General features: G+C 45.5%; 1 protein-coding gene across 3 annotated transcripts in view; it reads right to left on the bottom strand.

Annotated features, from left to right (window-relative positions):
• The window catches only part of RAB3GAP2 (RAB3 GTPase activating non-catalytic protein subunit 2), a 695,385-nt gene that overhangs the window by 78,656 nt on the left and 602,813 nt on the right, over positions 1-13,916 (bottom strand). For all 3 annotated transcript variants that reach the window (XM_069233869.1, XM_069233867.1, XM_069233868.1), the window contains one exon: positions 9,991-10,065. In XM_069233869.1, coding sequence (XP_069089970.1) covers positions 9,991-10,065 — 75 coding nt within the window. The remainder of the gene's footprint in view (positions 1-9,990; positions 10,066-13,916) is intronic.

Here is a 13,916-nt window from a genome sequence, read left to right as displayed (position 1 = left end):
CATGGGAGGACTGGGAGGTAGAAGGCAGGGGTTTTGGGAGGGTAACAGGGTGCTTGGGGGGAGGACAGGAACTGGGTCAGTGGGAGGGAAAAGGGAGAATTCTTGAAGGAAGCGTTTTTTTAGGGGCACAAGGTTGGTCATGGGATAAACATTTGGGAGTGGAGGGAGAAGTAGTGGTTGTGGTTGTGAAGTGAGTACGGTGAGGTGCCTTGGGTGCAGGTGCAAGCGTGGATACCATGTGTGTGTTGTGTGACTGTTGGGTGGGTGAGTGTGGGCGTTCAGGTGTAGTGGGAGGAGGGGTGAGGAGATGCAGGGAAATGGCAGGGTGAATGTGTGTTGTCGTGATGTCTGCAGGTAGGGTGGATGTGCTGCATGTGGGGGTGTTGACAGCTGTGCTGAGTGTGCACGTGATGTATGGGGGTCTGCTGTTGTGGTGACGGTGGGAATGAGGGCACTTGTGGCAGGAGCTGGGAGTGGTGATGTGGTGACTGCAGGTATGAATGGTGTAATGTCTGTGTAGGGAGTGAATGATGTTGTGCCTCCATGTGTCTGTTGTGTGTGTGCATGGCGGTGTTGTCTTTTGTGGTGCTTGTGTTTGTCCATGCGAACCGTGCCGGTTGATGTGGATGCATGTTGGTATGAAGGTTTGCCTTGGATGGGTGAGGGGAGAGGGCTGTGGAATTGGGAACAGGTAGTTGGAGGGGGGACGGAAGAAGAAGAGACACTGGCTACCGTCAAAGAGGAGGCCAAAGCATGAAAGGGTCTCTGCAGGGCAGCGTGAATGCCTTCCAGGAAGTCACTGGACTGCTGCATCTTTGATGACAGTCCTGGATGGCATTCACGATGGTTGACTGCCCCCACAGAGATGGACCTCAGGAGGTCAACAGCCTCCTCATTCAGGGCATCAGGGCTGAGTGTGGCAGTGGTGCCTGCGGCAAAGGAGATGCCCACCCTCCTGGGTGAGCGGGCACGGGCAACTGGGTGGGGAGCTACAGGGAGGGTGGTGCTGGTAAGGGGGTTGGCAGACAAGGATGGTGCAGGGATGGTCCCAGGTAGGTCCGCCACCGCCAGGAAGCGTCCATCGGAGGAGGAATCAGATTATGTTGTCGTCGATTTTGTCTTCTTGTGGCACTCCCCTCGCCCTCTGTCCTACTAGTCCCCTCGGCTCCACTGGTATCAGCCTCCTGGGTCCTGTGGGCTGCAGCTTCCCCACTCACCGGTGCCCCTTCGCCTGATAATGCTGATGCACACAAAGAAAGAGGAGGGGAGGGAGGGTGGCAGAGAAAGACAGGGTGCAATCGGTTAATACCACTACATTCACACAGAATATAAACCTCAGTATCTGCTGCTATGCCATGGCAGGCCATGACGTCACCTATACATGCTACAACAGTAGGACACCATGGGGGAAACTACAGCAATGCTGAAGGAAACTGCTGATGATGGAACAGTAGCACTCATGTACTTGATGAGGGTCATACTAGTCATACTTGCCCAGTGCCTGGCACATTATCATGGTCGTGTATAGAGACATTTCCCGTACTGCTTACTCAACAGAATCCTGCATGGGTAGGTAGCATGCCCACTAATCCATTGACAAATAGCACAGTGTGCCTATCTACACGTACAATACATGGCAGCTAGTTGAGGACTCATTAATGACCTCTGTCACAGTGGTAGACTGATACTGATGGCAATGCCCTAACACCTCAGGTGTACTGATGCTTATGGTAGCAGCTGGGTTCCTAAACCTTGTTGTGGATGACCACACAAATCCCAAATTGGAAGTAAATACCTTCATAAGTCACTGTCTGCATGGTATGGGCACACATCTATGAATCCAATCCTGCCAGGGTGGCTGATACCCATGGTCGACGTGCAAATACCAATGACCTATGCTTCATCTTCTCAATAGTAGTCAATCGAAAGCCATCCAAGCATAACATTGTTGAGGTGCAAGTGTGTACTTGTTGTGCTGCCCTCAAGGGCCCATCCACCTCAGGGTAGGCAACTGCCAAGATGCGGGCCATTAGGTGGGTCAGGGTCTGACGGGCACCCTTCCCTCGTTGGGAAGATGCCCCCAGCTTGGCCTCTGCGGTCTTACGTGCCCAGCGTCTCAGGGCCTCCCACTGCTTTCTGCAGTGGGTGCTCTGCCGGCTATGGACCCCCAGGATCCTCATCTGCTTGGCGATGGGACGCCAAATCCCCTTCTCCTGATGGGCGCTAACCTGCATGGGTGACACAGACAGAAGGACAAAGACATGTAGAGTGTCATTACCGGGGCAGCAGTGGACACCACACATCAGACACATCTTATGACCACACTTGCGTGCCGTTACGCCACTAACGCTCAGACTCCTCACCCATCTCAATGAATCCACTCCATCTGACACGTCTGAACACCTTTCATCCTCACAAACATCATTATCGAACAGGAGAGTGACATAAGATTCACCCGCTGCTCTGGCACCCCATACAACTGTCCATACAGGGGTAGGACACCGTCCACAAGCTTGTCCAGCTCGTCGTGGGTGAAGGCTAGTGCCTATCTCCTGCAGGATGTGGCATATTGGCTTCCAGAGTCAGAACACTGCAGCACAATCAGTGGAGATCTTGCTTGCACGAGTATCAGGAGTCAAGTGAGCTATGGAAAATGTCACTTACCCAGTGTACATCTGTTTGTGGCATGAGACGCTGCAGATTCACATGCTGTGCATATCCCGCCATCTAGTGTTGGGCTTGGAGTGTTACGAGTTGTTTTTCTTCGAAGAAGTCTTTTCGAATCACGAGATCGAGGGACTCCTCCCATTTCGGCTCCATTGCGCATGGGCGTCGACTCCATCTTAGATTGTTTTCTTTCCGCCATCGGGTTCGGACGTGTTCCTACAATAAATGGTGGTCACACCCGCTGCGTACATGACCGTCACCACCGGCGGTGATCACCATTGACCTCAGTATCTCATAGGCAACAGTGTTATCCAGTGAGAAGTTGCATGGCAGATGAGACCGCCTACCGCCATGACATCTAGCGCCGGCGGAATGAGGTCACTTCCATCTGTCCTGTGCCTGCAGGACAAGTGGTTGCCATTTTACATGCAATAGGTGATTAGTAGATGAAGTTTAAGTGCATCATGGATGAAATATAGTGACTACTGCGTAGATTGACAATGTCTACACATTGCATAAATCAACTATTGAATTCTCCCCTCTCCTATTCCCAGATACGGTGGAATGGTGATGATGAGACATGCCCCTGTGTACCGGCCCCTAGTCGACCTTGCTACCCTGGAAGAGAGACACATCATACAGAAGTATTGTCTGAACTGTCAGACCATCATGGAGCTGTGTACCCAGTTGGAGCCTGATTTGTTGCCTGCCATATGTCATCCCTATGCCATCCCTCCCACAGCACAGGTGTTGTCAGTTCTCCACTTCCTTGCCTCAGGGTCATTTCAGAGATCAGGGATGTCACAGCCTATGTTCAGCAATGTGTTGACAGATGTACTGTGTGCTTTGCTCAAACATCTGCCCTGCTACATCAGGTTCCCCCAACATGCGGATTTGGCCACTGTTAAAGCTGCCTTCTACGATTTGGCACATATCTCTCATGTGATAGGGACCATAGATAGCACCCACATTGCCTCTGTACCACCCAGGTTAAGTGAACACATGTTCAGGAACTGGAAAAACTTTTATGCCATAAATGTCCAGGTGGTGTGTCTCGCTGACCAATAAATCTCCCAGGTTAAGGCCAAATTCCCTGGTTCTGTGCATGACTCATATATTCTGCGGAACGGCAACATCCCACACATGATGGCACAACTACAGAGGGACCGGGCCCGGCTAATCGGTATGTATCCAATAGTATGTGTGCCCTTGAAATCCCACCTCTCGTCACAATCTACCCTGTGTCCCTACTGGTATTGAGATGTGTCCTACCTTTGTACACACAGGTGACTCTGGCTACAGTAACCTTCCCTGGCTGCTGACACCTGTGAGATATCAGACGACAGATGGTGAAAAACATTTCAATGAGGCCCAAGGCAGGACAAGGTAGGTCACTGAGAGGACCTTTGGGCTACTGAAGGCCAGATTCAGCTGTCAACACGTCTCCGGAGGTACCCTACTCTACAAACCACTTAAAGTCTGCCAGATCATTGCTGCCTGCTGCATGCTACATAATCTGGCCCTGAGGCGTCACATCCCATTGCTGGATGTAGAGGAGGTGGCAGCTGGATCAGTGGCTGATGAAGGGGACATAGTGAGGGATGACGAGGAAGATGATGAGGATGCAGCTGACTCTAGAGAAGAGTTGATTCAACAATTCTTCCTGTGAGAAACAGGTATGTGTCAAGTGGTTTGTATGTGACCTGTACTCCTGTCTGCCTTGTGACATAGATCCTCCTGGTGTTTGTCATCAGTGGAGGTTTTGAGTGCAGTTCTCTCTGGGTGGTTTGGGGGGGGGGGGACACATTTTGCCTATCAGAGCAGGTGTTACTGTTCAAATGTCAGTGCTATTTTCACTCTGTTGTTGTGTTGCATCACTCACGCAATTCATTGTCCCTGTACTGCTTTGTCAACTGCAATTGTAGTGTCTAACATAGTGGTGTCATCAGTATTCTCTATTTATCCCTACAGTCCACAATGGGAGAATGTGTAACCCAACTGTTACTGACTGTGGAACATGCCTTAAGTTGAGTTTTGTCAGCTGTGAGGGAATGACCATTGGGTATGGATGTCTTGGAAATGTAGATCTGACATGGGCATATGGTTTGAGATTTCACCTGCCAAATCACACTAGGGATTGAGACATTATACTGCATGTGTGTTGAGTGCCCAACATTGATTCCTATCGAGATAGTTGTCCCTATCTTGGTCTAGTTGCAGGGCATTTGTGTGGTGGAACTCTGGTTCCTTCCTTGCCTGGTGGCTACCTTGACACATGTATCCAGAATATGTCTGCTCTACTATCAACCTTGCTGAATACTGCTCCCCGTTCTGTCTTTCTCACAGACTTTGGAGGACAATGGCTTGACTGTAATGACATGTTATGCAACAGAAAATCTTACTTATTATAATAATGACACATAGGTAGTAGCTGTGCTCAAAGGTGTTTAATGTCATTCACAAGTGCAATGTGTGATGAGTAGGGTCATGGTGGGTGAAATCATCAGAGTTGATGTCCCAGCTATAGGTAGTCCAGGTCCAGTATCCAAGGAGCAATGGGATAATAGAGACATGACAGTGGACAGTCCACAGGGTGTTTCAGTGTCAGACAAGGGAGAATGTTCAGGAGAGGGTCACTTACTGGTAGTGGTCTTGGTCTTGGCATCAGGTCCTGTAGGATGTCTGGATGGATGTCATCTCTTGCCTGGGGGTTCCTCAGCTACACGGAGAGGGGTGCTGGTGGTCTGCGGGTCCTCTTGCAAGGCCTTCATTCCACTAGCTGCAGCAGAAGTGGAGGGCTCTGTTGGAATGTGTCTAATGGAAGGGGCCTGCTGGTGGGTAGAATATGCATGCAGGATGGTGGTCAGTTCCTTCAGTACCCCTGCAGTGGAGGCCATGGTGGCACTGAGGGTCTGTGACTACTGCATGGCCTCCTGGTGGTATTCCCTCTGCAGCTTCTTGTTCTCTTGAACACTTGCCCATAGTGTCCTGGGACTGGTGGTATGCTTCCAGGACTTGGGAGATGGCCTCCTGGCCAGTCATTTGGTGTGGGTGCCCCATCCTTTGGACCATAGGTGCCCTCCCACTGCTCCTGGCCCCAGGTGCCCCTGGCACAGTGTACCCACTCCCAGTTGCACCAGGACCCTCATTGTCTAAGGTGTGTGGCCCTGACTCTGGTCCCTGTACTGTGGGGAACACTGCTGAATGACCTGTCTTTGGGACACAGGTTTGGGGATGAAGTGTTGGCTGTGCTCTAATAGCCACATGGGTGGGGAACTCCGATGTGTCCAGGGTGGGGCTTGTGGTGGTGGACTGACCAGTTGTCACAGATGGGCTAGGCAAGTCGTCAACATCCAGACATCCACTGGGGCCTTAAACCTGGGGAGGGCTGTCTGACTCTGGCATCGTCTGCCAGGTGGCAATGGCAGCGTGACCGGTGGATGGAAAGATGCGGAGTTACAAAGTGGAGATGTACTTATTTGTATCATCATCTGATGCATGGAGTAGCTTGACTTGCTTCCCACTGATGGCAATGACAGCTGCAGCACTGCAGACATTGCTTGTGGGTGACATGTTGTGGCATTGTTTCCATTTTTCATTGAGGGTTGAGGATTGTCGATAGCATTGCCGTCATTGCCATGTGTTGGAACACAGTCAAAGTATCCAGTTGAAGTAGCATGTGCTATGGTTTTCCATGCAGGTGTTCTACTGTGAAGTGGGACTGTGAACTTTTGATGTGCAGAGAGTGTCGCATTGTGGGAGTTGTGGTGCTTGGCACTGTGATTGTTATCCGTGCATTAGGGAGGGACTGTGTGGGGATAGTGGCAGTAGGGTGGTGTGGCATGCAGGTGAGAGGCGTGGGATGATTAGGGGGGTGCAGAAGTGTGAGATGTGGTGGATTAGGGAGTGATGGTTGGTGGGAACGAATGCTGGACAGGAGTCGTTGGTGCCTGGGGAGTGCTGTTGACTTACCAGAGTTGAGTCCTCCGATGACTCCAGGCCCTCAGGATTAATGATGTCCAAGACCTTCTCCTCCTATGATGTGAGGGAGGGGGGAAGAGGTGGGGGCCCACCGCCAGTCTTGTTGATGGCAATCTGGTGTCTGGATGCCATGGAATGCACCTTCCCCCTGAGGTTGTTCCACCCCTTCCTGATGTCCTCCCTTGTGCGTGGATGGTTGCTCACTGAGTTGCCCTGTCAACGATCATCCGCCATAACATTTTCCTGGCTATAGATGTTTGCTGAACCTGAGCACCAAACAGCTGTGGCTCTACTCTGACGATTTCATCTACCATGACCCTCAGCTCATTATCTGTGAAACGCGAGTGCTTCTGACGAGACATGGTTATTGTGTTGTGGGTGGGGGTGTGTGTCATGTGTGTAGAGTGCAGTGTAGGGTGCTTGGTGGGGGTGTTTGGTTGTGTGGCGGGTGGTATCTGGTGTATGTGTGCAGTGGTGATGTTTTTATTGTGTTTCTGATGCAGTTATGTTGGGTGTGATGCGTCGGAAGTGTGTTGGTGCCTATGGTATTGACATGCAGTGTCTGCTGTTGGTGTGCTCCTCGATGTCTCTGTTAGTAGTTGTGGATGCAAAGGATTGTGGGTGTGTGTGAGGGTGTGTTACATAGTGCAGTGAGTATATGTGTGTGTGTGTGTTGTGTGTCAGGTGTGGGGTAAACTGTCCAATGTGGTATCGTGTTCTAGTGTACATGGTTATTAGACTGCAGCAATTCACACCGCCAATGGTTTTCCGCAGTGCAATGACTGCCGTGCTGATTTGTGGGTCGTAATATGGAGGCGGGGTGTTGTCGACATGGCGGTGCTGGTGGTGGAACCGTCTCTCTCCCGCCCCTGGTCGGCCTGGCAGTTTGGGATTTGTGGCTGTATTTGAGCGGTCTTCAATTTGTGACTTGTAATATAGCGGTCACTGTGCCGCCGTCACTGTACCGCCATTACTGGCGGTCTTTTGGCGGCCGCCAGCGCCGCGGTCTGCCAGAAGACCGCAAAACTCGTAATGAGGGCCTCTGTTTGCACTGCTCCTACATGAATACAATCAACACAGCTCAGGTATGCCATCATTTTACTCACAACAGCACATCTCACTATAAACAACACACCAGCATCACACAGAACATACTCAACAATATTTCTAATATACACTAAATGTGACCTAGATACACAAGTTGTTAGCTATCATGGTACCGCACTGCACCTGCAACTGTCAAGCACACATATCATTTACCAGGCAATAGGCAAGCCTGTGGATTTAGATAATGTATATAAAACTGTCAAAGGTTGTCAGTCTTACCTTTAACCCACAAAATGATACACCCAGTATTCAATGAGCTAGACATAGCCGTCTAATTTCAAAGATGATCAGAACACAACAACTGTAACACATCATCACACGCCAAATTAGATGGCCTTCTAGGTGAGTAGGCTATTAAAAGCACTCCTTTCTGTTTTTAGATTTCCAGCCAAATTCTTTTACAAGAATACTTAGGATGATAAACATCGTTATTAATAGTAAAAGGGAATTATTAACACCTAGGACCAGATTTATTAACTGCATTTTGCAGTAAGTAAATTAGTACTGCAGTAGTACTACTCACGTACTACAAAATTCAGTTCACATACTTACTGTCATCTCTCCTGTCTTTTCTCTGGGCAGATAACTGCCTTGGGGGTGGACAGCACACTGAGGTATACAATTCTGTAGGAAATGTGGAAGTGGTGGAAAATAGATCATAATTACCAAAAAGGGTACGATGAGTTGAGATGTAACACATACCCATAAAAGAGTAAGGCCATTTCAATTCACAAAAACAATGCTAAAATCACTACAGCACTTAAAGTGTCAAAATAGGCTTAAATGAAAGTCCACTCTCGACACAACCATGGGTATTGCAGCACACACCCATAGAAAACAATGGGACAGACAGAATATTAAACTATGATCCTATAGGAATTAATCCCTAAATTATGCAATTCGATAATTCATTTAAATTATATATATATAACTTATCTAGCAAGCATCTGTTCGTAGTGTGTAGTGCACACGTGTATATATAGATATTTTAGCCCTGGCAAATTAAGTATAACTACTGATTACATTTATTATCATTTAAATTTAAAATGTAATAATACACTTCATTTAGATAATAACTTACATTTTTTTTAACTTATGTTTAAAAATATAAAAAGTAGTTCAATTAATTACACAACAATTAACCACGTTTACTAGAATTGAAATAAAAATGTATAGGAGGCTGTTTTTTAAAAACAAATTGTTTAACAAATAATATTTATTAATGAACCTAATATATTTGAATTGTACTATTTAATACACACATAATTTGTGGAGTTAATGTGATGCAACATTTCACTTTATTAGTTCTAGGTTAAAATGATTTATTTTATAATTAGGTTATACATTACAATATTTAAACCTTATTAAATTTTCCTAAACCTGCAGCAGAGATCTCCACCATTAGGTGATAGGTTGTTTGTCATAACTTTACACTCATAAATCCCGTTGTAGGTGGCTCCAGTGCCTCCTTTGAAAGGGTGGAGACTTGACGCACTGCACCTTGGTGCACATCTCCACGTGGAAATGATGAATAGCAAAAACAAAACTGGGCAGTTTAACCAAGTAACAAGAGTAGCTTGAGTACACATAATAAATAAATATACATATGTGTATTTACTTTTGTGAATTCCCCCATGCCCCCAGGGTGTCAATTAGATTTTTGAAGCTGGCAGTTGACTAAAATGAGAGTTAGCAAATTAATAACTCATTTATATGATTTGGTAAACAGGTCGTTATATGGGTGTTTGTCTCATATTGCATGTACAAGAGCATTTTAATTGCAGCCAGGAATAGATACTGGTACTTATTAAAATATGTTTCAGTAAACAGAATGTTTAGTCTCCTCCTCAGAATAAAGGTATTTTTTTGGACAGTGGATTTGTATGTATGAAAGTATTTCCTAATACACACAATAGGTAAACCCCTTTGGAAAATTATGCCCTAAGTGCCATGTCAGCTTTTTATTAACATGCTTAGAATACGACATGGGAAAATGCATTGTGATTAAATTATGATTGGATGACAGTTCCATTATTTGATGTATTTTATTAACAATAAAATAACGAGTGTAAAAAAGAAGTGAAATATTATGTATAGAAGCATAAAAAAGATATTTAACTACAACTATGTTACAATAAAGTTCCTGGCTTGATGCATCATTAGGTTTGCAGTGCTCAAATACTTAGTTAAAATAGTTGATTTTACATTTTCTTTTGGAAAATATTGATTGCTTACCTCCATTAAAGTTTGAAGAAGGTCTGAGCAAGAGCCAAGAAATGATGTCAATGCTATGTCACTCATCCCTACATCCTGAAAAATAAAGACAGTAACTATTTTTTTCACAATAGAAATGTTTTCATGAAAATCCATCATATCAATTCAACATATATTGTCCTTACATCCTGTAATATTACTCCTCCTTTAAAGAGGTCCAATTAGTGAGACAGCTATTAAGAAAGCATAGAAGACAGCACACCAAAATGTAGTTGAAAATTAAATAGGTTCCCTTTCCATTTCTGAACCCAGAACCATGATCCTCTGAGACGCCTTGTAGTATTTCCTAATGTTAGGGAGGTTCAATCTGCCCGCCTGTCTGAAAGCCTGCAGCACTTTTCTTGACACGCTTGCCCTTCTTGTCCAGAAAAGTGGTCTATGGCCTGCTGTAGAAAGTATGTATTGTATGCAGGGAAATTAAATGGGAGGGCCAGGAATAAGTAAAGCAATCTAGGGAGCACATTTTTTTAGGTCCTGGCTTTAGAAAGCACACATGCGCGGTCTCAAACTGAGACATGATGTATCTACATTGTGGGCTTCATCTTACCCATAGTCTTGCGTTTGGCTGGCTCCATCGTCGCTCTCCTATTGTTTCTCACCATTTGACCATGGCGTGCTTTGGTCATGCCTTTTCCTGCTTTTACCCCTCCCCAAAAGCAGGAACTAAGTACATTATCCCTCGACTATCCCTCACATTATGCCCAATCTAGGAACTTTTTTTTCCTTTCGTTTTCAAGCCCTTCTCCTGAGCGCTGGTGTATTCATTTGCTCTGAGCGACATTTTTTTTCTTTTACCCTATGCTCAATGCTGCTCTTCGTTTCCGAGCACTCCTCAGAATCGCTGGTGTTTTCATTCACTCCAAACACCATTTTTTCCCTTTGTTTACCCCGTGCCCAATGTGCTGCCTGGCTCCTTTTGTCCTGATAGGGGGGGGCCGGGCTGCTGCTTACAGCTGTGTCTGACGGTCAGCATGTAGGCACTGCAGTACTAATATTCAGATGTTCTAATTGTGTTCTCCACTAGATCCCCATAAGTCAAAAGGCGGCTGCCTCATTCTCAGATCACCACAGATTTGATGTCCTCCAAGGGAAGGATGCACATAGGATAATGCGCCCCACTCCCCTCCTGCAGTAGTGGCAAGTAGAGGCCCATCTTAGAATGGAGTAACATCCCTTTAACTGATTGGCGAGCAAGTAAAGAATGCAATTAAATCACTTACAATGGCTGAAAAGTACTTTTCTTCTTTACAGCAAAAATTCACACATTGACTCGAAAACATATCTGTGCTTGATTCTCACACTGATGACGTTAATTAATAAGCATGATACCAGTGTTTTACATTTTAAGACTCAATGTTTTTCTCTGTTTTGTCCCACTCTTCAAACATACATCGCACTTATGAACGCCCACAGAACCTACGACTTGGGAAATCCTCCTCCAATTTCTATCCACATTCATTAGTAATCTTGGGTGTTCTCAAGCCTCTTTCTAACAGCCATAGGACTTCTTTTCTTATTGATGCCTGGATTGCTGTCCGCTGTTGTGTGCAGGAGACAACTGCTTGCAGAGAGTTAGAGTACGGAAGCTTGCTGTGCATTCCATCTGCAAATGTTGCCCTTATGGGCCCAGTTCTGAATCCTTAGATCACTATTTTAATGTTTATACCCTTCCTTACCCCACTTTAATTACATTTGCATTTCCTTGTTCCCGATTTATTTTGCAATCTGAAGTGAAGACTTACAGTATTAATTTAGAGGGTGCCGCGGCACGCCCTGGGGTGGCTGGGTTGGCGCTCACACTCAAATGCTTTATTAATTAAGAATAGTGTGACTTAACTAAGCTACGTCAAAGGCTTATAAATGAAGATGTGAGCTGTGACATTTTGAATAGAGTTCCTCAGCCCTGGCTGTGACAGTGGCACTGTGCGTGCTTCAGTCACAGCTTCTTGTCTCCTAAGACTTGCTAAATCACTATCATGCCTGTGCAGTGCTGACTATGGCAGCTGGGGTCAGAGTCAGCTGACTATAATTTATAAATATAGGCAGGCTGAGGGAGCTGAGATCCACGTTCAGGGGCCTTTCACATCCTGTTACTCACCCCGGGTGACATGTGGGCCCACATGAGACAGAGCGGCTGCTCCTCTCACAGTACGATCAGGTTATAAGCACACTAGGTGCTTCTGTTTTTGGTGCTTTGCAGCAGGTTTATGATCTTACAGTTTCGTGTTGCTTAAATGGGTGTCATTTCTGATATTTATATACTTCCCTCGTCTTCATTGCTTGATTTTGCTTGCGAGAAAGTGTCATTCATAGTAGCTGAAATGACACTTATAATTTTACTGAAATTCTGAAAATGTCACACATAGCAATCTCAAACCTTGACAGCTATGACCATGTCACATACATTTTTCTCCAATGTTGGTATTTTCCTGCCAAATTTGGGACATGCTTTAAGTTCCATGTGGGCTATCACCTGCATTTGTCTCCTCTGTTCCAGGGTGGCACTGTAGATGCTTGTAAATGCACCTTTTGTACATTGCCGAGTAGCTTGGAAATCAAAACTTGCTAATTGCATATGTATCGCACTTTATTATATTTCAGTTTCCTATTAAGTTGCTGACCTTAAAAGCCCAAATAGTTATGTGACTTTGTTTAAAAATGTGTAATATTTATATAGATTTTTTTGTTTTTCCTTTTTTTCATTGATATAGAAGTGTACCTTTGGTTAAACCCAGTAGTACGAATGAGTAATCTGTTGCATTTTCCCTCCATTCTTCCAAATGCCTAATGGAAACACTTTTTTTTATATGCTCTGTGCTAATATTGAGCGCTTGTCAGGGGTAGTAAGCACAATTTTAACAGCATACCCATAGATGTATCTGATCCACTTGTGACCAAAATCGGATTGAACACAGGCTTTTTGAAATAATGTAAATCATTCCACAACATTGTATTCGAAACACGTTTCATATAGTATGACTCTTATATACACCAGGCCAGGACCGAGTGGTTTATTCCAAACTGAGTGCCCCTGACCTCAGAGTCTGCTGAACCAATGGAGAGCATTCTGCTTTTTTACCTGCTGAAGTCGCAGCCATGCATCTGGCCCAGAAGTTAAAAATAAGGAAATACGCATACATTAACATACCTAATGGATGACCATCTCCATTTAAAATGCATATTCACAGAAATCCTCCTTAGCTCCACTCAATGTCTTTCTTTCGCAAAAAGCCAGAAAGTCAATAGGTCTCGGCAATCTGAGAGCTATAGGCAATGCTAATGCATTTGTGTACATTAATAAAAACAGACCCAGATCCGTACACAAATACATTCACATTAGCAACACCTATTGCTCTCAGATTGCCGAGACCTATTGGATTGCCAATGCTTGTTCTTAATCAAAACCGGACGCAATTTTATTTCTAAATTGTTTATAAGCCTTCACTCTCTGTAATTATTAGACGCTGTAGACTGACCTTTTTAATTTAATTAACGTACGCATGACGCGATCCCAACTCTTTTTAACTCACCAATTTTAGACTGCTGAATATTAGTACTTTAATACTTTCTTTGAGGCGGGAGATGAAGGGGGGGAATATAATTTGTACCATCCCTAAGGCACTTTTTCTTTTCATTTCGCAGACTAAAAGGCCAGTAAGAGCCTCCAGTCCTAACTGTGTTGGTCATATTGCATTTCCATTCTTTGGTGCGAGAGTGTCGGACCAGTCTTTTTCCTGGTTGCCACACCCCCCTTCGACACATGTGCCGGCAAACTATATTTAACATGGACTGACCGCGGACGTGCCAAAGGCACACCTAAGGCAAGCTTATCTGTGCCCGAACGGGCCCAGAGGCCAGAAACTATGCCGGTTTCAATAATAATGCTA

The sequence above is a fragment of the Pleurodeles waltl genome, chromosome 5 (genome assembly GCF_031143425.1).
Source record: "Pleurodeles waltl isolate 20211129_DDA chromosome 5, aPleWal1.hap1.20221129, whole genome shotgun sequence".
Classification (NCBI taxonomy): Eukaryota; Metazoa; Chordata; class Amphibia; order Caudata; family Salamandridae; genus Pleurodeles; species Pleurodeles waltl.
This window is presented reverse-complemented; position numbering and strand designations above follow the sequence as displayed.